This window comes from Larus michahellis, chromosome 2 (assembly GCF_964199755.1).
Source record: "Larus michahellis chromosome 2, bLarMic1.1, whole genome shotgun sequence".
Taxonomy (NCBI): domain Eukaryota; kingdom Metazoa; phylum Chordata; class Aves; order Charadriiformes; family Laridae; genus Larus; species Larus michahellis.
In genome coordinates, this window is record NC_133897.1 from 39,306,061 (window position 1) to 39,333,487 (window position 27,427).

General features: G+C 37.2%; 1 protein-coding gene across 8 annotated transcripts in view; it reads right to left on the reverse strand.

Moving 5' to 3' along the window:
• The window catches only part of ANKRD28 (ankyrin repeat domain 28), a 125,437-nt gene that overhangs the window by 36,147 nt on the left and 61,863 nt on the right, over nt 1–27,427 (reverse strand). For 7 of the 8 annotated variants that reach the window (XM_074574963.1, XM_074574958.1, XM_074574957.1 and 4 more), the window contains exons 3-8: nt 20,405–20,483; nt 9,900–9,970; nt 6,833–7,033; nt 5,961–6,048; nt 2,559–2,701; nt 1,049–1,261 (exon numbers count right to left, since the gene is read on the reverse strand). In XM_074574963.1, coding sequence (XP_074431064.1) covers nt 1,049–1,261; nt 2,559–2,701; nt 5,961–6,048; nt 6,833–7,033; nt 9,900–9,970; nt 20,405–20,483 — 795 coding nt within the window. The remainder of the gene's footprint in view (nt 1–1,048; nt 1,262–2,558; nt 2,702–5,960; nt 6,049–6,832; nt 7,034–9,899; nt 9,971–20,404; nt 20,484–27,427) is intronic. The other variant, XM_074574964.1, reaches the window with a different exon arrangement.

Sequence of the window (27,427 nt, forward strand, 5' to 3'; positions counted from 1 at the left end):
ATTAAGGCATAACTCGATTAAACAGATTTTTTTAATTTTTTTTTTTTTTTTTTTTTTTTAAGAAACAGAAGGATAATTCTCTTCCCGCCGCATGTGTGTAACCATACAGGCAATTAGATGTTTTGTAAGAGGAGTGTTTGGACTCTTCATGCCACATACCAGTTTCCCACTTCCCCCAGCCTGAAACCTGTCAAGGCACCAGACGCTGCCACTGAATATTTCTGAAAACAATTAAGTTTTCATTACTAGAGTAAAAATCAACTTAATACAAAACAGAGGGTTCCACATCTCTCTTTCACAGGTCAAGACCTTACCCTACGCACACGATAAACTAATAAAAGATACAGGTTACAGTTTGCTTTTATGCTTGTGTGGATTAGAAATTCTACATAAGACTGGATTCTAAGGAATATTCCGCAGCCAAAGACTTATGACCAAGTAGAGATGTAAAAAGCATACTGATTCTGCTCGTGAAGTTTTGCTGGAGTAATTAAAAACCCAGCTATTTAACACTTTCCATTGGCCTAATCTGCTTACTTTTGTATTTTTAATACACCCTTTGCAACTCTCCCTTGTTAATTAGATTTTAGGATCTTAACACTATCAGCTCTTCAACTGCTCCAGCATTGGCCTATTCATGCACGTTTCTCTGAAATATATTTGATTTTGTTAATGCTGCTTATTTGTAAAAAAAAAACCCACCATGTTCTTTTGCATTTTTCCATTATTTGCTCTTACTCATACGGATAGACAAACTACCTGCAATTCTGACATTTAAACATAATTAAGATTGACCAGACAGTGTTGTCATCTTTCTTCTTTATCCTTTTCAGCTATTTACTACATCCCATTGAGGTCTTCAGATTCAGCTCAAATTCCTTGCAGCAACGCACTGTTTCATTTTTTCTGTGGTACTATTCACAGAAGTACTTCACCAATCAGTGGGAACTTCAGAACATTACTGTAACAATCATTTTGAAAAATTACCTCTGATAAAGATGTACCGCATCTTTAAGAGTGCACAGATGGCATGGTAGGATTCACCTACCTTCATATTTACATCTGCTCCATTACAGACCAAAAGCTCTAAACACAACGCTCCATGTGTTGACGCAGCGGCGAAGTGCAAAGGTGTAAAACCCTTCTCATTCATTTGATTTACATTAGCACCGCAGTCTATGAGTTCGTTCACTACAACATCTTGCCCATTGTAGCAAGCTACATGGAGAGGAGTATTTCCATAGGCATTTGGTTCGTTCATCTGTCAGAGAAAAAAAAATAAAACAAAACCAACAAAATTAGTTAATTGGCAAAAACCTGTATTACTGCAGCACTTAATTATCACAAAGAAAAATCTCCTGTCATGAGACAACTTCTTCATTATGTTTTGGAACTCTTCAAAAGCAGAAATTAAAAGCAAGTTCTGGATGTAGTACTTTGATCAAGAAGCATGTACCGAGGAAGAGTACGATTGCTTTACAAGTGAGCCAACCTCCTCCAATTGTCTCCACACCAGTTTCCTGTGCGCGGTACGCGACTTGACAGAACACACATACGGAAAAAATGTCAACAGTGGCAATTTGCACAGACACTACAGACCAAGAACAGCATGGACCTCTATCATTTCTCAACAGCATTTGTGGGTTTCTGTTAAAAACGGAGGTCAAAGGGACTGAGCTTCCCCAAAATAAGTTTTGGGCTTTTAAATTTAGAACTCCTAGATGTAGTGCGTGTATACACACACAGGCAGATTTTTCAGTGATATTGAGGATCTGTAGGTTCGGAGTGCAACAAGAATTTTAGTTATGAACTACTTCTAAAATACAATCACTTACACTTTGCTAATGAATTGTAAGAGTGCCACTGTTTAGATATTCAAGTTAGAAAACGTCAGACGATCTCTAAACCAAACAACACTCTAAAGTACATATAAGTGACGGGGAGGCGGGCAAGGAGTAGAACTTTGGCAGCATTCCCCAGCCTTGTAAGACTAAAATGTGACGCAAACCACAGATTTCTTACAGTTTCACAGTTTGTTGTTAACAAACTTTCTACATGCAGGTACTGTACAGCCTTTTAATTTATTTTGCATTTTAATATTAACATAGCCTTCCTTACTGTAGTATTGAAGTTTCTCACAATTTTTAATATTTTCCAGAACTTACGTGCTGTAAGTCAGTAACATCTATATTTTACAAAGAACTGAAGTATAAGAGTTGAATTTCCTGCAGTTCAAAGAGGGTTGTCTAGCAAAGCTAGGAACGGAATTCCTATTTCCTGAGTTCCAGCCCAATGAATTAAGACTAAGAAATACCAAAAGAACAAAAAAACCCTACTAAATACAAATTTATTTCCAAATAATTCTGCAAAATCTGCAAGGCTTTTAAATTACTTGGGGGAACAAGGCTTCATGACACAAAAGGCGTGTGAATGAAGATCTTTGGAAATACTATTTTCACTATATCGTAACCCACCTAAATGAACAGTGTGCTACAATACTAACAAGAGCATTTCAAACAACAACAAAAAATGTATCGCTTTGTTTTATTCTTCCTTACATCAACTCCAAGATCTAGAAGATATTTGACTACGCTGATCATCCCACTAGATGCTGCAGCATGTAAGGGTGTATACGATTTCTTATCTTTGCATGTCACTTCAGCTCCATGGGCCACGAGTAATTTCACAACTTCAATATGACCTAAAAGAATAAAGACAAAAAGAATGAAGGTGCATTTTATATTAACCACCCCAAGTTTACAAGCTTAATAACTTTATAATTGTTATAACATGAACAAGACATTATTCATTTGGACCTCATCTGGAAAATAAAAAATTGTTCTTGTATTCTAATTGTATCATGAACTATAAAAGCAACATTAAATGTTCATATCCAGAAAACAGTATTTCCACATACCCCCTCCAATAATCACAATATTTATACTGCAAAAATAATCTTGTACATTAAAAAAAAATTCTTGTCTTCTGCTTATATAGAAGGATTTCTTGGGAAGATTTGAGAACTAGAGAGGTGACATAACTTTGTAATTATTAAACATTTACAGCAAATTTCTGTGAACAACTTGAAAGAGAATGTGACTGTCAGTCTTCCACCTTCATCTCAACTGCCAACGTGCCCGTTAAGGTTTTTTAAGGCCTTCAGCATAAACTTAGAAAAAAATTACACAAACATGAAAAAAACAAAAATACTGTATTTTTAAATAAAAATATATCCTTCCCCCAAATTTAACTCCCTTTACTTGCAAAGCCTTTAAAACATTGACCTAAATCATCCAGGATTTAGGAAAGTTCTGTTTTCAAAACTGACTCAGGCCTTTGGGGAAAGGTAGCCTTTTGAAAGCATTAACTATTCTCCTGAGACACGGGGAGGAGAGTACAAGTCTGAGCGGGATCGTGGGGAAGGGATGAGCTGGGGAAAGCTCCAGGTAAGGGGGAGAGTGGGGAGCCCACCCTGAAGCAGGGGGCAGCCGCCTGCACCACCAGCTTTGTGGCTGGGACAGGGGCCCCAACACCACACCACTGCTCTGAAGGGCAACCAGCTTTCCCTTCTCCGTGCCCTCATGCTCCCCTACGAACTTAACACGCAGTCATGACACTGCCCATTAAGAGAAAAGCGATGAAAATGGGGTAACAAAAAAATTTGTTCTTCTTGCTGCGTTGTTAATTTAATCGCAAAACAAGTCAATCGCTGAAAACACACGGATAATCATGACAAAGTCTGCACAATAAAGGAGCACATTTGAGTTAAACAGACCACAATGTATGTAGGGCTTTACTTTTGTAACTGACCTGTATACACAGATGTGGGATTCTTCATTTTACCTTTCAAGTGACACCCTTACCTTAGTTTAGAAAGTGGTGAGGGGCACACTGAATACTTACGCTTATCCCACCAGACGTGTAAGAAAAAGTATCAAAAGTGCTTCATAAAAAGTGAGGGTCTTTGCTTTTTCAATGACTAAAAGATTTGCAGAACTTTGAATAGGAAGCGTCTCACAAAGGAATACAGACAAAGCTATTTCAATAAACATTCAGTCACCATGATATGTATTTTATGCTGCATGCCCAACAACATACAGAATGATCCTTCAGCTACCTACACCAACCAGAAACATACAATTTACCAGTGCAATTTCACTTCTGAATTACTTCAGTATTGTAGGAAAGAAGAGAAAGAGAAATGTAAACATTATATTCATCTTCTGACCCAAATATAATGGGGAAAAGAATGAAAACAGGCCCTATACAAGAGAAAGAAGTACAGAAGATACTGAAAGCAGTGAAAGGAAGACACTGCACAGAACAGTGGCAGAAAAACTTTAAAGAGACGGAAAAAAACAAACAAAATATCCCTGACCTGCATTGAAAACGCAAGCAGCAATCAGTGGAAGACACTCAAACAGAAGAGCAAGGTACTTGAAGTGGGACGCGCTGAGGAGACATCCCGATACACTAACAAGGGCGATGCAGACATGCACGAATGAAAGTCCATTTTAGTCGCAGCATTGCAGCCGGACAGCAATGGAGCCGAGTGAAAAGCAGGAAGGAAGGGAAACAATGGATATAACCCTAGAAATTATTTATAGTAGAGTGACGAAACGCATAACTTCTATTGTGTGGCCAGTTTTATACAGTGGAAAAGCTTTAAGGCTTTCTTCAAACAATTGGAGCAACATAAAATGGCTCTAAAATGTGAGAGAGAACATCACAGGTTTTTTTTCCTTGTTTGAAGACTTTCAAAAGCTTTTTCTATACTCGATTGTCTGCAAGGATATTTAAGTTGATCAACATCGGATAAATTACATTTTTCCCACCCAAACACTGTTCATTAACAGTCTCCTGTTAATAGCCTATGAAATAGCACTGACTACAATTGGAGTACATGTAGCTTATCTGAACAATAGAAGGCTTTTCTCCCATCTAGGTGAGAACAGGCCAGAAAACATCTCTGTCCTCTCACTGATGCTCCTTAGAAGTGCAATATCATACAGATTCAAATTATAAGTTAGAGCATTAATGCTCTGATGATCATTTCATAATTCACCGGCACATTCAAGCCTTTTCCTCTGAAGAGAAGCTCAACAGGGTCCCATTGCTCTTTTTAGCATTTCACATGTGGATTTCACAGCCTTATTTTACATTGCTATCAGATTATTTCAGACCTCTATTGTCAGGGACGGGAAACTAACGTGAAATTGGCCTGAAACACAGAGTTGTGCAAAGACAACAGTTAATAATTCCACTTTTGTGTGAATCCAGGTGTCTCTGAGAAGATCACTTTTAAAACCTGTTGAGAACTTATAAACAAGCCCAATTTTGTAAATATGTGGGCTTGCCTTTGTAAAGACCAGAATTCTCAGTCCTTGGGACCAAAGCACATTCCATACAATAAACAACTCATTATCAACCCGCAAAACTCAGGGTAAAGTGATAGAAGGCAATGAAGTACATGACTCTTGACAGTACTGCCAGTGTGTTGATCAATACTGTAAGAATAATAATTATCCATTCCTGGAATGAGAATGGCAAGGCAAGAATTTGGAGTTTTAGAGATGAAATAGTCGTCTTTTAAAATACAATCCCCAAGGTTGGTGTAATGTTTCAGGTGCCCCTTGTATTAATTGCTTGCTTACTATTTAGCATTATTGCAAAAGTTTTCATTTGTAATTAGACTCCTGCTGATTGAGGAACATCGTTCCTTTTTAAAGAACAGAAGTACTTACCTTATTTTTCTTTTTCCAACAAATTGATTTTTTTCAACACAAAAACATAGTTACAAGGCAAATCGAACAACGTTATTAATGGTTTTCTGGCAGACACACAGATAACCTCAATGCTTACAATGTAAATTTTTTCCTAGAAATATATAAAACCACTAAACATAAGGTGATTTTTTTTTTTTACTACCACAACAGTAATCAAGTGAAATATGTACATACCCATATATGCTGCCCAATGTATAGCTCGTCTGTCTTTCTTGTCAAATGCATTAATATTGGCCCCTCTAGACAACAGTAAGCTGACCATCTGAGATAAACAGAAAGAAAAGAAATCCTCTGTTCGTAATGGAAAACTCTGCTTAAAGTTAGGCAAAGAAAATCATAGGAGAAAACAAAAATATATGTGTTTTCAAAGGATGTAAATGTGTTGTTTTTTAAATAGTCCATAAGCTTGAAAAATCTGGCTGCCTGCCTTGGCAGCAATAATGAAGTGACTGTAAGGGACACAAAACTCAATGCCAACAAAAAGATTTCCCAGTTAAATATGGCTGGAATGTGGACATATGGAAATATGTGGAATCTTTGAAATCTACAGGTTATTACTACAGGATTCACTAAAGGTAATCATTACAAGCAAGCCTATGGCCATTTTGTCTTCAATTACCTATGCAAAATTACAATGCGAATTGCTCAGTGGTCATTTTTCTGGGCTCGAAAACTAGCAAGTTAGAGCTGATTACATGTATTTCCTCCACATTTCAGTGACAACACATTCCATATGTTCACTATCTACTAAACAGAAAAATATCTTCTTTTTTCCATTTTAAATTTGTTACTTAACTCAGGCAAATTTGCTTCTATCTTACGAAAGGTGAATACTGTAATAACCTTCCAACTAAATGATGTAACGTATATTTTCCACAACTGTTCTGTACACAGACGCATACAAACGACAAATTCAAATACAAAATAGGGGTTGGTTTTTTTCTGAGGGGACGGGAGAAACAAGATTTTAAACTGAGAAACTAAACATCAGAAATGTGAGGGACAGAAGGACAAGCGGGAAACAAGCTAAGCATAATAACTCTTACCTCAACGTGTCCACTGAAGGCTGCATGATGCAATGCGGTTCTGCCTGCTCGGTCAGACACATTTACGTTGCTTAGGAGAGGCACCAAAGCTTCAGCACATTTCACAGCTTTGTTTGCAGCTGCTATATGTAGGGGTGTCTGCCAGTTTTTATCACGAGCATTGACATCCGCTGAGTGCTTTAACAACACCTGAACAGCATCCTGAAAGCATTTACAAAAAAACCCAAGACACTTAGTAAAGATTTGAAATGCCAGCCCTATATCCAAGGTCAGTAAAATGGAATAGAACTATATACAATTTTTTCTTTTATAAAAAATCATCTTATGCTTTGGTATTTGTACTTTATCATAAATGCAGATCTGGGGATGTTCTCATGAACATGAGCAATATACTCCCTACAGGATTCAACTGAATCAACCATTTCCAGGTCTTTTATCCAGTTCCTTAAGCTGGCTGGCAAACTGCCAACACAACTAATTTCCACAGCCCAGTAAACCTCCTTAGGAATTCTTCCATTGCTAAGGATTAGTGTGATTACTGTGAACTTATAATGCATTTTCATGCATTTGCCAAGCAAAAGTTTTCAACTGTTAAAGTCAAGAAACGGCAAAGAGAAGAGCAGCTTATCAAAGGTACGTTTAGCGCAGATAAAACAGAGCACGATCACAAAAAGTTTCAACATACACTGTTGCAAAACTCCTGAAAACCGTTTCAAAATGTTGCACTGAATTCCATCTCACAAAAAGATTATTCATTTCCTTTTGTTAAACATACAAGCTGTGCAAATTTGACAAATAAGACTGTAATTCTTACAGCAAGATAAACAAATCCCATTAAAATATGTGCACACAATTGGAATGCATTAAAAAAAAATCTCTTGGTGATATGAACATGACAATGAATACCGCATTTTATGTCAACTCCATGACCTTCCCACAATTCACTAATTGCTTTCGGTGACTGCCGACGCAAACACTGAGCACACAAATGAATCGCTGGTACTTTGAACTTAAAACATGTTACAACTAGTTACTGGAAATTTCAAATTACATCGTGGTACAACAGCTAGGTATTATTCTCGGGCACAAGCAGAATGCTAAGTAACACTTGATTCTATTTATTACAATAAATTATATTTACAATGCTCGAATTTCTTCTACTGTCAATACAAAATAACATAGGAACAAACATAAAAGTGAAAACACTGCATCACAGGCTTCTAATTTTAATGAGAAACGGAACAGCTTCTCTTCTCTAAGAAACAATTAGTGATTTAAAAATCTAATCAATATTTTGAACTTTCGTCTTATTTGAACGAAGTATTAAGAAAAACCATAATCAGAACAAGGAAATTTTAGAACAGTTGTTACTCCTTTTGCAGAAGGAAGCACTGTAATTCTAGCATAAAGATAATTTCCTATATATAATTTCTGCACATATGTACACCAGGCACGCCAATATAAAGGTCTGGAGCCTGACAGTCTTGCCATGAAGTTGCTTGAACTTGTGCAATTAACAGCCGGATCTGTAATTCCAGCTATTTTGCATGTTTCAGTGTCCTTATTTAATTGCAGCTGTCCTTGCTTCAAGAGTAAGTCCAGATGTTCTACTGAAATTATTAGCACGAGTTTTGTTATTTTTTTTTCATTACAGCTTTTTTTGACCTAACACCTAAGAAACCATGTAAGTCTGTCAGCTAGAAAACAGTGCCTACACGTACCAACCACCTCTCCACCTAACGTACGTGGGCTCATATGACTTACCGTGTTTATAAATAGAAAATTCGGACAGGCACCTATCATTGCTTTTAGGGTAGACTGATTGGTTTACATGTTTCATTTGCCTTTGGTTAGCATTTTGTTTAAAATATTTCACATTTGAAAAAAAAAATTACCATGAATGCATTTCTTGACGTTATCGTTTAGGTCCAGTTTGAGTGCAGCAATTCTCTCTAAAAGTGTTACTGATTAAGGAGCTTTTATTGTCCCTCAGCTCCGAAGAATGCAGTGTTTGGTGCTTCGGTCAGCTCCCAAAGGAGCAGCCTAAAAATACCTCAAGAAGAACAAATAGCATTTGGGAAAAAGGCGCCCTTGGAGATTAATTTTCAAACGCTGTTTTGAATACCACAACCTCCACATAACTTCAGTATTAATGCTAGTGACAAAATAATGCAACTTATCCAGGGAATACAGAAGCAAAAACTGAAACAAGGCTTGTTTAGATAGTTTGTGGATCAAATACTTGAAGCTCAATGCTTGAATTGAATATTTTGGTTTTGGCAATCTTCTCAAACAAAAATTTACACAGAATCTTTAAAAACTCTTTCTTTTAGAGACATGAAATGAACGTTGATTTGACTCAGTATCCCAAAGGAGATATATGGACGAATTTATGCAAAACTAACAAGCTCGGCATTTCTCTGTTTGTTTTGATCTTCTACAGGCATTTAAAATTTTTATTAGGACATCAACAATAGAGGAACAATAACAAATTCATTTCTTCCATTACTATATTCTCACAATTGTGTCACTGGTAGACTTCAAAAAAACTTTCTACATATTTCATTTATGCCTTTTAAAGTGATTTTCAATACTATCATTACTCATTACTTGCTTTTTTAAAAAAATATGTTTGCAGGCCTATAGAACCATTTATTGCTTCAATGCCTGAACGGATGAATGTGTAAGAAATGAAGAAACGCAAAGATTATGCTGTAAATGCTGTACTGAATCTTATTTCATCTCTGCTTCCCTCATGTTGAACCACTCTGGTCACCTTAAGAGAAGCAACCTGGACTTGAAACACTGCATGCAGAATCCTCTCTGCCAAGGTAACGGCATCTGAGCAGAGAGCAAACCTGAGAACTGGAAGTTTATCGTTTTCCCCTTTCTTCCTACTCAGGCATATGATATATATACTCTCCACACGTTGTTGCAAGTGTTCTGCAATTCCAAACATTTGGAGTCATTTCATTTTATAAAACAGAACCAAGAACAGAAGGTAATTTGAGATGCCTTATTTTAACACAAAGCAATTTAAAAAAAAAAAAAAAAAAAGAAAGCATACCTCACTACAAGATGCCACAGCTCTGTGTAAAGGAGTCAACCATTTGCTGTCTTTGGCATTAACTCTAGCTCCTGTAACAAAAAATAAGAAAAACAGAAATTTACAATGCATTTACAGGAAGACTTAAATATTTTCCATATTTTCCAGTACAGAGACAGAACTATTGGAAGATACTTATTCTAGGCTCATTAACACAACAAGATGCCAAAAATGGGAGTCTTTTCTCCAGCCGAAGCCTACCCTTGGAGAAAATTCTTTTAACATTGCACCCAAATACTCTTCCGTCAAAGCGTACTGATCTTTTTACACTAGATAGTCCTCTATAACCTTTTGCATTTCCAGAGGTACACAAAAGACTGCTGGATACAAAAGACTGACTCCTTGCCTTCACTCAGCAACAAAAAATCTCATACTTCCCCGCTACAGTTGAAATTCTCCATTAAAGTAGAGAAAGAGGCTACCTTTATTCCCCACGCCTCCAGTTTCCTTGTAGTTGGTGAGTCTGACTTTCTACTGGGAATTTGGGAATGAGTCTTCTCTATTCCACCAGGTCACCCAGCCCACTTCAGGACCTCCTGGACCTCCCCTTCATGATCTAGACTGTAACAACCACACCTCTCTGCTTCCAAAAGCACACCTGAGAAACAGCTGTCCTCACCCCCAGGAAAAAAGGTGACACAAACATCTGTAAGGGACACAGCCTGGGTCTGGAATTTAATTTTTTTCTTAATAACAAAAGGCAAGAAGAATTTGGGGAATTTTTCCTGAAGGAAGCAACTGAACTACTTTCTAACTTCTAGTGAACTTCAACAAACGAGAAAACTTAATGATTAAACTTCATGATTTCATTTCTTACTTATACAGACACGTATACATGTATGCATATATACACACACATATAACCTTATAGGTTCTTTTATACCTTGAGTGGAAATTTAGCCATCTCTATTTGAAAATAAACTGCTGAGCTTTTACAAAGATGTGATAGCTTAGACGAGATGTTATGTTTTTCAAAAAAATAGTTTGGAAACACCTTTGGAAAGAGTTCATAGAACAATATATGATATCACACGGTAACATTAATGCTACACAGTCAGAGCTTATTAACTTCTCAGGTTAGAAATAATATTGTTACGTCAGAACCAACTTCAATTTTTTCCATGCAAAGAACAGAAAAGGATGGAAAGCCAGTAAGACATAAAATGTGAAACAGGCTGCTGGTCAGGATACTCATCTGAGAGACAGGGTATTTTGATTCAAGTCTCCCAGACCTGCACCAGCAAAGTCTCTCCCAGTCCAGCTGAACAATTTGGCCAAGAAGCTTAGCAGTCTGTACAAAAACATGGTTGTCTATACTAAGCAAACCAAAGATCAAAGATTTGAAGCCAGTTCTTGGAAATTAATCAGTTGCTAATTAATCCATCCCTTGCAGGCTTAAGAACACAACATGGAAGCTGATGCTGTATCCAAACTCCTACTTTGACCCTAGGTCTTCCAAGTGCCAGACAGAGAGCCTGAGTCTAATTGCTGGCTACAATTTCAGGGATTTCACTCTTTCCTTATCTAAATTTCAGAAGCTGTTTCATCCCATTTTCCAAGTTCAAAAGTTTTTGAAAAATAAGTTTGAAGGAATGGGAAGAAAGTCCAAATCCATTTGAAGAAAACCCCCACAATCCAACAAAAGTTTAAGAGACTTAATCTTACCATAAATTATCTGCCTTTGTGAACCATCATAAGGACATAAGTGTATTGCACCATATCATGTACCATAACGATGTATTCTATGAAATTCTGTACAGAAGTTGAGTAAAAAAAGAATTTGAGGATTCTAAACACCACCAGAAGTGTCTTGTATTTCAAATGTATCTGTACATGTATCTGATTATCTTCCAGGTTATTGCTAACCACACCTTGTTTTTAGCAGATGAGACTAAAATAATAGCCAAAACGGTACTTCAAGCTCCACCCGACTTCACATCTACAGCCAACAACTGTGGAATGAGGACTTTCAAAGCCTCACTGATTTCTATTTCTAATTTTAGGATATAAGTACCTTTGAAGTGTTTTAAAGGACTGAAGGGGGTGCCTAGGTCACTAAGCACCATCCTGATTTTCCTCAGGTCATGAAGCCTGAGGTAGGAGAAGCCCCATGCCCAGCAGAAGGGGAGAAATGCACGTTTCCACTCCAAGGAGGCATCAGTTACCTGAGCGCTAGTGAAAACGTGCTTAGAGTCCAAGCCTTGTTTATGGGTTCAGTTGAATCATTCACTGACTTTTCTCGTACTTTAACATACAGCCTAAAAATCACATCAGAAGAGTGCAGGAATAAATACAAAAAGATACTGTACAAAAGATTTTCCCAGTGGTTAAGTTTATCAAAACTGCTAGGACTAAAGGAGAAGAATATCTGAAAGTGCTTGTTGGTTCTGGTAAGGCAGAAAATCAGCACTAACCAAAGAAAAGCCTAAGGATATCTGAAGTGATACCTAAAAGCAACATGGTCCTCTCAAAAGAACAAGACCAACACTACAATATCTGCCCCCTGCCCCCATAAGTGATCCTCACCCAAAGAAGCAAGAAAGCCTAGGTCTAGGACATCCCATAGTTAGTGTAATATGTAGGCATTAAAATAAATTAACTTTTCAAATGCACAAAAACTTTGTAGATTCTATGACAAAGGAAAAAACAAAGCTGACTTTTGTCAAAAGATCTAAATCTCTGATGGACTTACTTAAAAAAAGGACGACCAAGCTTTTATTCCCCACCACAACAAACAACTCTTAAAGGAGTTCCAAAATTGTTAGATTGAAAGACAAAGTTTTTAAAGTGATAATCAGAATAAGCGTACTATCAAAAAACGCATATGCACTATTAATGTGGAAATCGGGAGATTTATCGCTCTAGATACGTTAAACCAAAATAATATTTTAAATTAACCTAGAAATACTTCCCCCTTAAATTGCTCCAAGAAGACATGCTGCCAAGAATAAATTTCATAAAACAGCTTCTCCAAACAGCCTTGTATCTGAGGACATCACCCCCCTCTAGGCTGTTCTTTACTCCCTAGCACATGACTTGGGGAAAATGTTACCGTTTCTCCCACCCCCTTCAGGTGCTCTCCATGAGACATAAAGCTCCCTCAAACCCACCTTACCCCTACTATGCAACGGTGAGGAAGGTTACCATCTTCACCCTCTGGGGTAAAGCTCTACTCCAGATCATTGCAAACGAATGTTAGAAAATATATTACACCTTTACTGAACATCTTTTGCTTAAAGATTATTTGCTTCACTGTTTGCTTATTATTGCACATTTTGAACGCATATAGGTATACAATTTACTGTACAACAGCACTGATGCAACCTTATCTCTGTGAAGCTCAACCTGCTGACGTGTTAACCAGGGCATTTCTCACATTTCAGATGGCAGCTATGCAGCAGTTTGCTCTTTCAAAACACAGTGCGGCGTACCTCAATCCTCAGTTTGTAAAAATAATAATAATTAAAGAAAAAAAAACAACCAAAAAACCCAAACCAAAACCACCCCTACCACACTGGATCTTCCAGACTTCAGGGGCCTGGTCTTAACATGTGTACTAAAACTGCTCAAATACTTCAATTGGTTAATGCAAAATTTCTTTTATTTCAATTCTTTTAATGCCACAGAGCTTGCAGGAAAAGGATTTGGTGGCTCACCAGAGATGTTAAATACAATACTGCACCCAAATACCCACCATCTTTGCTTGAACTTAAGAACTGATTATAGAAATGACACTCCACTAAAACTGCACCTTCCAAACAAACCAACTTATTCTGCCACGTTGGTGCTCAAAACTGAAATATTAAACAAGATCTTCCCTTTCATCATCAACTTTGCTAGTACAGCCTAGTAAGTTTGCACACGTAAGCAAATATGAAAGCAGGACTTTTGCTCTGATAAGGCTGGGGGGGGGGAGAGGCGGGGAGAGAAAAGTATTACAAGTTTTTCTTCCCTCCTCCTTGAATCTTACATTTCATTTTGCGAAGTTGCATTCACATGGCTGACAATTAGAAAGACATGCTTTATTTAATAAATCTAGTACAGAAGCTACTGAAAAAACTCAATTATGTTTAATTTTAGCAAATTTATGTTCTAGGAAATATGTTTTCCAATTCCATACATGCACTGATTTACAGAGGGATCCTGGAAGCTTTAATATCAATCCATATCCGGCAACTGCACATTTAAATGTGCTGTTAGCCACCAATACCTGGACATATGCTTCTTCAATCCAGTTGATACTTCATTGGTGTCAATAACCTTACATTGGAATAAGAGTTAACATCTCAACCATCTCTCAGAGACACAGGCAACAAACGACTGGGCAAGAAATGCTGCAAGGAACAACCACACGCCACCTCCTTTACCCGTAAAATGCCATATAACTACATACAGCTGTGTCTCAGCACATCACCTCTGTGTTCCTCTCATAAGAGCTTTTGCCATGACTCTCCTCCCGAGCTACTCCGCACCAGAAATCTTCCCCTTTCTAAGTGTCCTCAGAAGACTAATGAATGCAGTGGCTGCATTACTTATGTGTCACTAGTTGGAAATAAATTCAGAAAAGAAATACAACAGAACTGACACGACGTTTTCATCTTCGCTCACAGTACTAACTTTAGTCCTGAATTGCCCTCCACTGTTCTGTTTGTAGTCTGTATTTTTGGACTGTCAAGGATGGTATTTTCCTTTGTTATTGTACAAGATGTGCTAGCGATTGAACAATATCATAATATAAGCAAATAAAGCAAAAGTGTTTTCACTCACAAATGCAATACAGAGACCTGATGTTCAGTATTTGAAGCTCTGAAATGTTTATTTAAAAGATGTAAATAAGGTCTTTAGATTGCATTTTTAAAGAAGCTAACAAACTCTGTCTTACCAATGAGCATACTGAAATAATTTTAGGAATGATCTTTGCAGAAATTAGGAAGATCCCAGGTATAAATCACTGAGAATAACCAGCAGTCCTACTCTCATTAGATTCTATTTAATTGTTTTCCTAAGGGCTAGTATTAGCTTCAGACGTATTTCCTTTTTAGATGAGCCACTTTTATTTAGAGAAGACAACCGTGGAAGTACTTAAAGTAGCAAGCAGAAATTCTGAGACTATACTGGGGAACGAACAGATGGAGAAGAAAACTTCTCCCTAGATAGAAAAATATGAGACCATTTAGGAGGAGATGCAGAAAAAGTCTGTAAAGTAAAAGAAGAATCTGAGATATGAATTGGAGCAATCAGAAATAAAATCTAGGGTAATTTCCTATAGAAAAATGGGATAGTTGGAAAATTATTGCTACAAAAATAGTACCTTATTAAGAGAAAGCTTCTTCCTATTTATGATCTAAATGCATAGTAGAGGTTCTACAGACTAGTGAAAAAAATCTGAGACGTACAGGACTGGAATATCTTTTCAACCAGCCACAATGATGATTTAATAACAGTTTTTATTTTTATTGTTTAAAAAACAAAACCAAAAGAAAACAACATTAAAAGTCCCACATGGAGATACACCGGCCACAAAAGGGAAGAAAACCACAATCAAGTCAAAGTTATCTTCCAGACCTTCACTGCCTTGTCACATAAGAGGTCCATTTCCGTTCAGAACTTTATAGGTTTTGCCGCACCTCAGCCACCACCTCCTTGAGCTTCGGAGAGCAACACGAGGTTCTCAGACTCTTCGAGCTACTGAACATTTCTATCTTTTCAGAACTCAGCTTCATTTTCTGTCTCAGAGAGCGTTAGAGCTACTTTCTTCACAGCAACTGACTGTTAACCGCTGCCAGAGGGAAGTTCAGACAGCTCTAAAAAGAAAATGGTGTCCAACATCACTGCCAAAAGAAGAGGAAGGAGCCAAAAGACAGAGCCAGTGTAAAAGGAGCCCCTGTGAAAGGCCCTCGGAGTGAGGGTACATCTGCAACCCAAGCAGAGAACATCATACGTCTGATATTTTTTGCAGTGATAGCCTTTCAACAGCTGAGCTGTGTGACTCTCATTGCACGGACTTCCAATACTTGCATGACTTCAGAATTAGATGAAAGTAACGCAGCTCGATTGGAGTAACAGTGGAGGGTCTTTTCTATCCTCCAAAATCTATGTTGTTACTGTAATAATAGTTTTCCAGTGTCAACGTGATTCTTACATTTTCCAGCTGACCCAGAGGAAAGCACAATAAAAACTCACAGGCTGCCAAAACTTAATGAGATTGCGTTTGACCACACACTCATGTACGCTGAGGTCCATGCAGTGAAAATTTTGGGTTAAACAAACAGAAATGTGTTGTGATAGTATTTAAGTATCAATGCAATATAATAACTAAATCTATTCAAAAGAAAACAACAGATAATTCATATGTTTATTTTCATGAATTACACTGATTTCAGTGAAAAGCATGGTATTTTAAAGAAAACACATGAAAAAAGTTACTAATCAAAAGAACACATTCTGGGATCACACTAATCTGTCCTGCTCCTCCCATGTCACTTGCCTGCAGAATCGACTCTGATGGCATTAAAGAAAGTGTCAGATAAACGGAAAGAATGATTTTTATAAAGCAAGAAGCCTCCCCAGAACAGTTCACATGCAGGACTTAACTGAAAGGGTTTAATTTTTTTAGCCAGGACTTCTTGGAAAGAACACAAAAAGCTGGACATTCCATTAATTAAGACTTAATTATTTTACTTTTCTCAGTAGTTTGACATCAAGTATTTACACAATTAAAGTCAATGCAATTATGCAAAGTAGGCAGATGTATTTGTGTACCAGAAGGAAGAGTTATACATACATAATAAAAATACAACTGTAATGGCTGTTACGACTCTTCACAGAGTAATATAAAAAAGAAAATGCTTCTAAAATTATCAAGTGACAAGTGCCTAAAATATAATCTTTTGTTCCATATTTTTTTTTATACTATAGACAACCATCTTTATGACTCTCTCATTTATCGTTCACCTCCTTACCTAACAAATTTAGCAACGCTATTTGCTTATCAAGCTACCATCTAACAGGGAGAGATGATTTGAATATTTAGACTTCCATAGAACATAGTGGTATGAGAATTTGCTGGCAAGATGTTCACAACCCCAAGGGACAAGTTTATTAGTAAGCTCAGTGAAGCACTGTCTCAAGATAAAAAAACCAAGAGGCAATCTAAATGTCCAGCCCCAAACTGGAGTCACTGAAGCAATTTTCTTTGCTGTTCGGAGTCTGTATCCAAACTATCACCTTCAGGGCCCTTGCGCAAGTGAAAGACTACAACAGGAGAGGTCACAGAGCAACCTTGAGGTTTGGTGGGAAAATATCTCAAGAATTCAAAAACTAAATAAGTATGCTTGTAAGACTGAAAACTTCTTCCACAAAAGTCTGCAAAGAGGCTGAATTGGTTCTATCTTCAGAATGTGCAATATGGGTTGCTTAGGCCTACAGCAAATTAATATAAAGATACTGCAACAGCAACATATGATCCAAAAGACACACCTGAAAGCAACGCATGGATCCCCTGGAGGGGGTTGCAAAAGATGTTCCAATCAAATGAAAAAAAAAAACCAAACAAAACCATGTCTAGATAACAAATGATACACCCTTTAACTAAGAATAGAGAATAATGAGAAAGAGTTGGGTAAGAATCACTGAGTAGTGGAAAGATTCATACTAACTTCAGTAATTTTGAGGTCCAGTTTGAAGAAAGAATAAAAAAGTCAAAGCAAACAGTCTTTGTAGGATAGTTTGCACAGTGGGAAAACTGTAAAGTGGTTCCTAGTAACATTACAGCAAAACTACATTAGAGGACATTACACGCATGTTGCGAAGTCAAGCTCTCACAAGGTGAGAAATGCTAGGATGAAAGTAGTCTACTTAATTCAATCCCTTGTGCAAATACATTACAACAGGCCAATTAAAGCCACATGCAAAATTTTTTACACGCAAATTTACTGCACAGAGGATATTGCTGAATAAGTACCACTTCTGAACAACGAACTATTTTCTCATTGTTCAAAAAGGGGTCTTGCAACACAGCAAGCGTTCTTCAAACCTTGCTGTGGTAACAGATGTTCTTTATTTGCTCCCTAACGCTCATCTATTATGACAAAAATGTAACATTATACATCTGTCTCAAAGGAGAGATTTAATCTCCAGCTGAAACACAATAGATGAGTTTTCCCTATCTTTATGAAACGGAGAGGATAAATACACTTAACCTCTGCTCCCCATCTTCCAATTCAGAGAGTTAAGAGAAAAATCTTGGCTTTTGCATTTTGAGACACCTAGACCTAATTTCTCGGAGAATTAGCTGGTGCAGCAGTTCAGATAGAACTGTGAGCGCTCACGCTTTCCAAACCATAAAGATTTCAAATCCAGTATTCAGAAATGAGGAAGACTAAACGGGCGACTACTTTTTAAAAAGTCTGGTTTAAGCTGCTTGCCTAAAACCGCAGCTTGCAAGCAGGTAATCCACAGATCAGTGCCCAAGTACAGAACAGCATTAACATGCAGACAGCAGTTTCTCATCCTGCAATTAATGCCCCTCTTCATTCACTTACAAATGCATTAACAACTGTCATCTGTGCCTCCTACACTGTACCAGTCTGATTCATTCCCAGCGCAGCCCTTCCCTGTGAATTGATGAGGCTGAGCTTCCACAGCCAGGCACAAACAAGGGATTGAAGTCCAGAGCACATCAGCACAGCCAGGTTAGGCTGACAGCGCCTACACCTTCCACAGCTTACAAAGCTTTTGATTTCACAACTATTTAATAAGTTGTTTCATATAAAGTAAACCCTGATTTTCATTAAATAAATTTCATCTGAGACATATCAATGCCTCCCAGTCTTCCTGAACCATCTGCAGACACAGCAGCATCCCACAACCTCTCTTCCACCCAACAGCTGACGCTTTGGGACTACTCGTACAGCCCTAATTCTTAGTTCTTCACTTCCCTCCTCCGTTCTCCAATTTTTTTTTATTTTTTATTTTTCTAATTTTTTTTTTTTTTTTTTTTTACACTTATCCCCAGGCTATGTGCCCAAACAGCATGGCTAACCTTTCTTCCCCTACTGCCATCCCCCAATCAGGATCTTGTTTCACTAATATCTGAACTAGAATCTCACTCTTTCCCTAAACCCTTAACCGGAGAGAGCGATTTTCTTCAATCACAGTTCTGGTAACCAGAACAGTCAGAAGCTTCACTCCCACAAGCAGCTGACTACAACTTTGCAAAGTTTATTGCATGTTTAATTGCTTTGGGGTTTTTGATTGGTTTTGTTTTAATCACTGTCAAAACCCAAACAGAAAGAAATATCCTTGCCAAACCCAAGACTGCTTTTCAGAAGAAAGGGATGATTCCATTTTTCAAGTCACCACAACTTGTTATTTTTCTTGATAGGGAAAAATAGCACCTTATCAGGTGAACTTCTCTGGACAAATTAGCACTATAAAGTATTTCCATGAGGAAAAAAAAAAAACAACAAACAATGTGAAATTAATTAATTGTAAATGTATATAATTATATAGACAGAGTACATATAATATATATAAAACAAGAAGATTCTATCTTGCTAAATTATAAACAAATTAAGTCATGCCTGGCAATTTCAACTGAAAGTCTGGTAGTGACTCCTACAATCTTAAAAGTGACATTTCCTTAGAGCCAAATTTGTTAACGAGGGTTGGATGGGGGGTGGGAAGGTGGAAATAGCCAGCTTTGCATAGGTAAGGTGTGCCATTAAGCAGACTGAAAATTAAAGTGGTTCTATGGGACTGTTACAAGTTTTACTCTCTCTACTTAACCTTAGCAGTTCCATATCATCAATTCAGCCTCAAGCTGATGGGTAGATTTATCCAAGATCAAAGACAATCAGTTCGGTATCTCAGTCATGAAGTTTTGCTTTTGGGTTTTTGGTTTAGTTTCTTGGCTTTCTACGTAATTTTTTTTTTCTTTTTAAAGACTGAAGTGCACTGTTATACAGAACTTGCACTTTGTCTTAGTACAAATAAATAGAAAAAAAAAGATAAGATTTTAAAATTTTCAGCTGATCCTAATTATATTCTGTACACTTAAGCCAGCAGGAAAGGATATTTAAAAATAATATAACCAACTCTGGATGCTGTCTTCTATGTCAACTATAATTGTTTTTCTGAAGGCCATTTCAGAACCAAAGCAATGCTGCTAACATCTACCTATAACATATACACTATTACTTCTTTACACTAAACTACCCAAAGCTGATCAAGCTACAAGTAAAAATAGCTATAACTGAGCAAGCTTTCTACAAAAAATATTTTGGAGCAGAACTACACAGTATTGTAACACTGATAAGTCTGGAAACCAAAACTTCAGTACAAACATCTTTAATTCCTAGTACATAAAATATCTCAATAAAATTTACACAAACTAAGATGTACATGAATAGTTCTTTGGATGTGCATAGAGTTATTTTTTTTCCATTAACAGGAACAGAACATACCAGATAAAATAAGTAGTTCAATAATTTCTGCATCTCCCAGATAGGCAGCAGCATGTAAAGGGGTCCTTTTCTCATTATCCTGTGGTAAGAGGGGGGAAAAAAGGTTTTATTTAAAATAAAAAAATATGGTTTAGCATTTTGTATGAGTTATGAAAAAAAACACTGCATAAAGTGCATCTTCTAAATACTGTACATTTTATATTTTAAAAAAAAATATAATTACTCTAAAGACGTTAGCCACATTTACTAAGACAAACATGCTTCTCCCTAAGGAGCTCTTAATACCTCCATAGTCAACTAGTGTATCCCTGACATACACAGACTGACTGATGCTCATCATCTCTGAAGATTAACCCATCAGTTGGAAATCAGCATTCACTTGTCTCCAGCGACAGGAACTCGAGGCTGTCCTACATAGCTAAAAATGGTGCGTCACCTTCACATGCAACCATTAGTGAGAAACATTTTCTTTAGAAAGTTTATTTTCAGCAGTTATTTTTTAAGTAGAAAATAAGCTGGAGTGAGTAGGGGCAAAAAAACTGAAATCCAAATTTCCACTGTTTTGTTTACTGTAGATAAGCAAAGAGAAGGTAGAGCTGCAATTTATTTCGCAGAGAATGTTCTGGAGGATGCAAGTAAGACTCAGCACTTCCAATTAGTTCAGGCCGATCCAGTGTCCTTTTGAAGGTAGAAGTAAGAGAACTTAACCATACACAACATATACAGGTGAAGACTCAGTTTTGTAAGACTAGCACAATTTTAGCACTTTCAGGATCAGTACCTACTTCCCAATTTTTAGTGGGGAAAAATAAGATGACTTTCACATCATAGTGAGTGACAGAAATGAAAAAGAATCAAACAGTTTGCTCTCTGAGGGAAGGCTGCTGAGAAATAAGAAGAGACGGATCATCAGCCGGCATCATGGTTCTGGCCTAAGCTCTGCTTCGATGTCTAGATCTTTTTAGCAGTTTTAAATACACCAGGGGTGGGGGATCAAGATAATAATCAGCAAGGAATTTTAAGTGGTAAGACATTTCTATTAATTCAACCGTTGTGTCACAACTATAGTAAAATTAATGCATATTTTAATTGATAATTTATTGTGAAAAGTATTCCTCTCCCTTGCCAAAATGACCTTAGTGAATCCCTACTTGAGCGCTCACAGCACACAAGAAGAAAATTAAAGTTCATGTCAGGAGAGATCTGATAGCAAGACCAGAACCGAGATCCAAGAAGTCCCTTCTAAAATATAAAAGACAATTTCAGAATGTAGGACATTCAACGCCCTCCCCGCAGACACCACCACACACATACAACCTCTGGCCCCAAGCAACCTACTCCCTTGTTTAGTCCCTGCTCAAAAGAAATCAAAATTACACGTGGGCCATCTTGTCAGTGTTTCCTAACATCACTTTTTGAATTACAAACAAGTAATTCAAAATTGAGCAGTGCAAACCTGACATCGACGCACCTTGAACAAGGAATCAATACTAATAACTAATACTATCACTAACACCACAGTACCAATTACTTGCCAATATGTACCAATTGCGGATTACGCATTGATGACAAAAAAGACAGCCCCTGCCACTGAGGGCTTGCCATCTAGGGGGGAAAAAAAAAATATATATATATAAAAAAAGATAGACAGGAAGCACAGGAGGAAAAGTAACACACATTTTAAACTTGCTTCTCCAGCCCAAATGCAGTGCAGACCAGCCAGCAATGAAAACCAGTTTTCATTCCTCCAGTCCGGAGAGCAGAAGTACTACACCTAGCTAACATTTTGCAACCCCATTTAAGCCTTTTGATAATGCTTAAATAGGTTATAGGCCCTTTAGCAACACAGAAAAATGAGTACGATATTGTACTGTCTGCAATTTCATTGTAGAATTAGAGAAAATAAGATGGGTCATGAGTATGTCCTTCTGTAGAGACAGTATTCACTCAGGAACACGAGTAAAAACTGCATTCACCATTTAAAGGGCAACACATCATTATCAAAAGTTTCATCACATATGGTTTTGGTCGGGGTGGGTTTTTTTTGTTTCATTTTTTTCTTTTTAACATCTCAACAACAAAAATCATGCAAGTAACCAATCTGATACAGCCAATCAGAAATCTTCCAATAAAATGGTGGAGAGAAAGAAGCTGTTTGTGTAAAAAAATGCTCATCACTGAACCCCAAACATATTTTCCTGAAAAATCCATGGTACAAATTTCCAATAAATTCAAGCCATGCTTCTCCAAAAAGGCAACCTCTGCTAATAGAAACTGTTGAGCATCCTGAAACCACCAAGACAGACACATGAAAGCATCTCGACCACAAGCAGCGTTTCCACTCCAGCACTCGTCTGTTTCCAAGCTGTGTGTTTCCAGTCATGCAAATATTTCAGTTTTGCTGCTCTTAAGCTGGCAGCTTGAAAATACTCAAAGCCCAACGCCCAGTTCTGCAGCAGGGAGTACAAACTGGGAGGGTACATGTGCAGGAGGCTGGTGGAGACTTCCCTGCTCTACAGCACCAGGGCACAGCCCCGCTGGGATGCTCATGGCTTCTCATCTGCTGGGTCAACTCCAGAGTTTGGTATTTCAACAATCCCAAGCCCCAGGGTCTCTATTGACCACAAATATTCTGCACGCTGAGGGTGCTTTGGCAGAAGCCCTGCCTTCACCCCCACCCCACCCCCCCCCAGTTTCACAGCTAGCACTTTTTGATGCTTCCAAACATTTTTTTTTTTATTTAACTTCTCTGTGAGAAAGTTTTTGGCTTCGTATTAAAAAACCTGTTTTTCAGAACTTCTTACAAAAGCATAAATGCTGCATTCAGTAAGCTCTCATCAGTATGCAGAAGTCTTTGCTTCCATTAAAAGAAAATTCTAATTTTGTTCCATCTGATGTCATACATTTTATTAGTGAATTTTAACAAATGAAATCTGAGTAAGATTAAAGAAAATTCTGTATTTTAAATTCTACTAAAGTATTGCTATACAGATCAATTACTTTTTATTAAAAACAGTAATCATTTGATGAACAAATTTTATCTGCAAATACAAACTACTGCATATAAAGCATTACTGTAAATAACACTAATCAAGCTTTCAGTTTTAACAAGCAACTTTCGAAGCAGACATCTTGCAGCACAGATATATCATACTAATATAAATCCTGGCCCTAGTGTTGCTCCTTTAATTTCATAAACTTAAATGACACTAAAAGAAACATTTCAAGAGAGGAGGGGCTTTGTACATAAAAATCACTGTTACACAGAATGGAAAACCTAACACCGTGGGTACTACTTAATTTCAAACATCAGAGTATTACTGCAGTATTTGACACACAGAAAAGCAAGGTCTTGTGCCATCTTCATTTTCCAATTCAAAAATCTGCCAGGCAAATGGGACTATTACAGCTCTAAATCAGCTGTAATGTTAGTAAAGAAACACATCACACTAATTGCATTAGGCACGTTTTACATAGTTGAAAGAGAATGTTGGTATTCTAGTAGGAACAACAAATTTATATTCCTAATAAGAAACTCCAAAGTTTAATTCCAGATATTGGTCAATGTTGTCCACAAACTAAAAAGCAATAGAAGGGCTCAGTCCTTAGAGAATAAGTTTTCAGAATGACGGGTCTGTGTCACGAAACCCCAAACATCATATTTATACATACCTTTGGATTGCATTGCATGAAAAACATACAATCCTTCCATTCACAGTACTTTAATTTCTCAAGTTTCCCAAATATTTTGTCTACACAGGAGTTTCTATAAGGATTATGGCATGAGAAATGCATAGGAGAAAGCCTTATGACCCCATTAAAACCAAATTTGGAATAAAGCGACAGGGACCGTGGTGTTACGGGCTCCTTCATAACCACTCTAACCTAGAGCAAGGGTAATGCCAACTTTTTTCATTTTACCTGAAATATGGGCTTTAACTGTTTTGCTGGTTATTTCATGGATCAAAACTTCTACAAGGGACAAATCTATGGCCAATTTAAACACGCAGCATTCAAATCTACCTCTTTTTAAAGCAGTAAGTATCCTTGAGATATAACAATTTATTCCTGGATTGGGTTTTATCTCAGCAATTGATTTAGAATAACTACGTACAACTAGAGAGAGTTTCAAGAAGGTAGATGCCTTAAAGGCAGATCTCTGTTATCCCGTACATATCCAGTAAGACTGCCGTAACCTGACTATGGCTTCCCCAAGAGTATATTACAATATAACTTCAATTTGCCCTTCCAATAGTTCAACATCTACTGACCTGAAATCTTTGAATTAAAGTATTTTTTGGAAAAGCATGAATGCAACTTCCCCCTTCATATAAACTCCTCTTTGTCCTATCTGCTCTTCAAAACCAAATTTTGCAATAACACTTTAAAATACTCTCATTATTTTGTGATCACACTTACAAAATCATTTAATAGGTGTTTTCTGCTGTATCACTTGACAGCTGTCTGCTTCAATACCATCTGTTCCTGGCAGAAATCAACCCTAAACACACAATCATAAATCTTGAAAGCATTTCAATTCCAATGTACCCTGTAATACCTTTAATAAACAGTTCTCGTAAGTGAAACTATTTTTAAATATAACACTTCACTTCTTGTATTTTCCAGTTAGGTTAGAGAGAGTGGACCATTCAACCAGTGTGATTTCTAACTCCTGGGTTCATGGATAATGTATAAGAACACAGCAACAAAATACTTCGAATTCTTTTATAGTGTCCAATACCACAGAGGTCTCTCCCCAGTATGAAGTCCCAGTGCTACACTTGAGAGTCACTAAAACACTGAGTTTTATTTGCAGACTTTGCTATAGTTTTTAGAATTATCATTTTGTAAGGCAGAATGACTGTCTACTCTAAACAATTTTTTTTTGTTGTTCCTCCACACAAAAAAGAACACATTAAATATGTGGCATTTACTTTCCAGCTTCAAACTTCACAAAACTTTAGTTTGGGTACATAATTCTTCTTAAAAACATATAACTTAACCAGAACTTTAAAATTAGTTGTATTATTGTCAACTGAAAGTAGAAGAAAAAAAACAACTATTAGGCTTTCAAAACCTCTAAATCTGTGACAAATTATTTTCATATCCCTATCTTAAGTGCAATTATCTGCTATTTCTTTTGATTTTTTCCCCAGTATTCCTCAACTTAATTCTCAGAACTTCATTGTCAAAAAATTAAGATATTCCTAACTAATTTTGGCTAACGTAATTTTTAGAAGCAGGCCTCTATTCTCTTACCATATTTCAAATTTAAAATGCAGCTCCAATATAGTGAGCAAGCCCAACAAGCTACAATAATGGTCTTCTGCATGCTTAAGAACAGGAGGAAAGCATGCCATTAACCACAAAAATAATACATACCTCATAGCTAAACACAAAGTACCCTTTGAAGCCAGATGATAGGTACATCATAGTTGAAATGACTAGATTTGTCATGCTGACTCATTAATTTCTTGAACAAATGCTCATGCTACTATTTGCATAAACACTTGTACTGCATTTGAAAGAAACATTTTTTGAAAGCCCAGTACTAACCCTTCACTAATAAGACTTTATCACTACACACTACATTTCAGGACATATCCTCTTCATGCCATCTATTAGGACTGAGCAAATCTAGACTTCCAAGCAATCACAAAAGGCCGAAGAAGAATCTTTGCCCTCTTGCTCATTATGACAGCAGTAACCAATGACTCCGGAGACCTTGCCTTGGAGGAGACAAGAAGTGGGTTTAGCAATGAGGGTCATTTTAGACGTAATCTGCCAACCCCCCCTGTTGTTTCTAGTTAAGATCTTCAGTACCAATTTAATAGTGCATGCTCTTTGACTTGATTCTAGATAACAATAATAAAAACTGTCACACTGTGAATTAAACCACTAAATCATTTACTTGTGAGTGCCACTGTACCTTGCAGAGACCCTAAAAAAATTAGATGGCAGTAGTAGATATGTATACAGAAGAAAATAAAAGGTAAGTCAGAAGAGAACTACAAAGTAACCTGGAAAAAGGTCGCAAGAACACCATTTTAGGAAAGACCAAGAGTTTATATAAACATATAAATGTCACTCTAAGCATGCACGTTCCTCAAAAGTAAAACCTCACAATTTTCTGAATTACCACCAAAAAAAAAATAAAATTAATAAATCCCATAACCAGGCAATTTTTAGTGGATCTACACTGACACACAAAGCAACTGGCAAGCACAGTCACTTTTAGAATATTAGAAGACTATTAGCTATACAATTGCAAAACAGACACTAACTCTCCTCTCCAAAATTTGATTTTCCAAATCAAACGCTCAGCAACTGCAAACGGACAATGCACAGAGCTGTTCAGGTTTTGCGCATTTCAGAAACTGGACAGAAGTTTACCTTGGGTCTGGGTGAATGGGCAAAAGAGGGAGGAACCCACGGTAACCGAGTGGCATTAAAAACTACAAAAACGGGCAATGCGATCTATTCTGATTTCATCATTAACAGCAGTGATAAAAGGCTAAGAAATCTGGCCACAAAAACTTTTGAGCTATATCCACTTTTCCACCATGAGAAATGAATGAATAGGAAAAACTGAATGAACATTGGTCAGGAAACCTCCTTCCCTGGGACAATAAGGTGTCTGCCATGATGAGAGTTTTGGGGTTGGTTTTGGTTTTTTTTTGGGGGGGTGGGGGGCGTGGAGGCATAGGGAAGTATCGCAGACACATTCTAAATTGCAGTTTTAGAGTCTGTAACAACGGTGACCAACTGTAATGCACTTCATAATCGAGCAGCTGTCCCTTCCTTTTCTGGCTGTTGGAACATCCCAGGCAATCATATTTCTTCCCTAACATGAAACCTGGAATGTAATTTAGGTCTTACAGAAAAATAGCAGGTCAGTCATTTGAGTTTTATCTGTACCTAGAGGAGAGCAGAATGACGCTGCCCGTAGCATACACATTACAGGGACACAAAGATAAACAGGAATCCCCACGAAGGAGGAGGCAGGGAAGAGTTGACATTGCC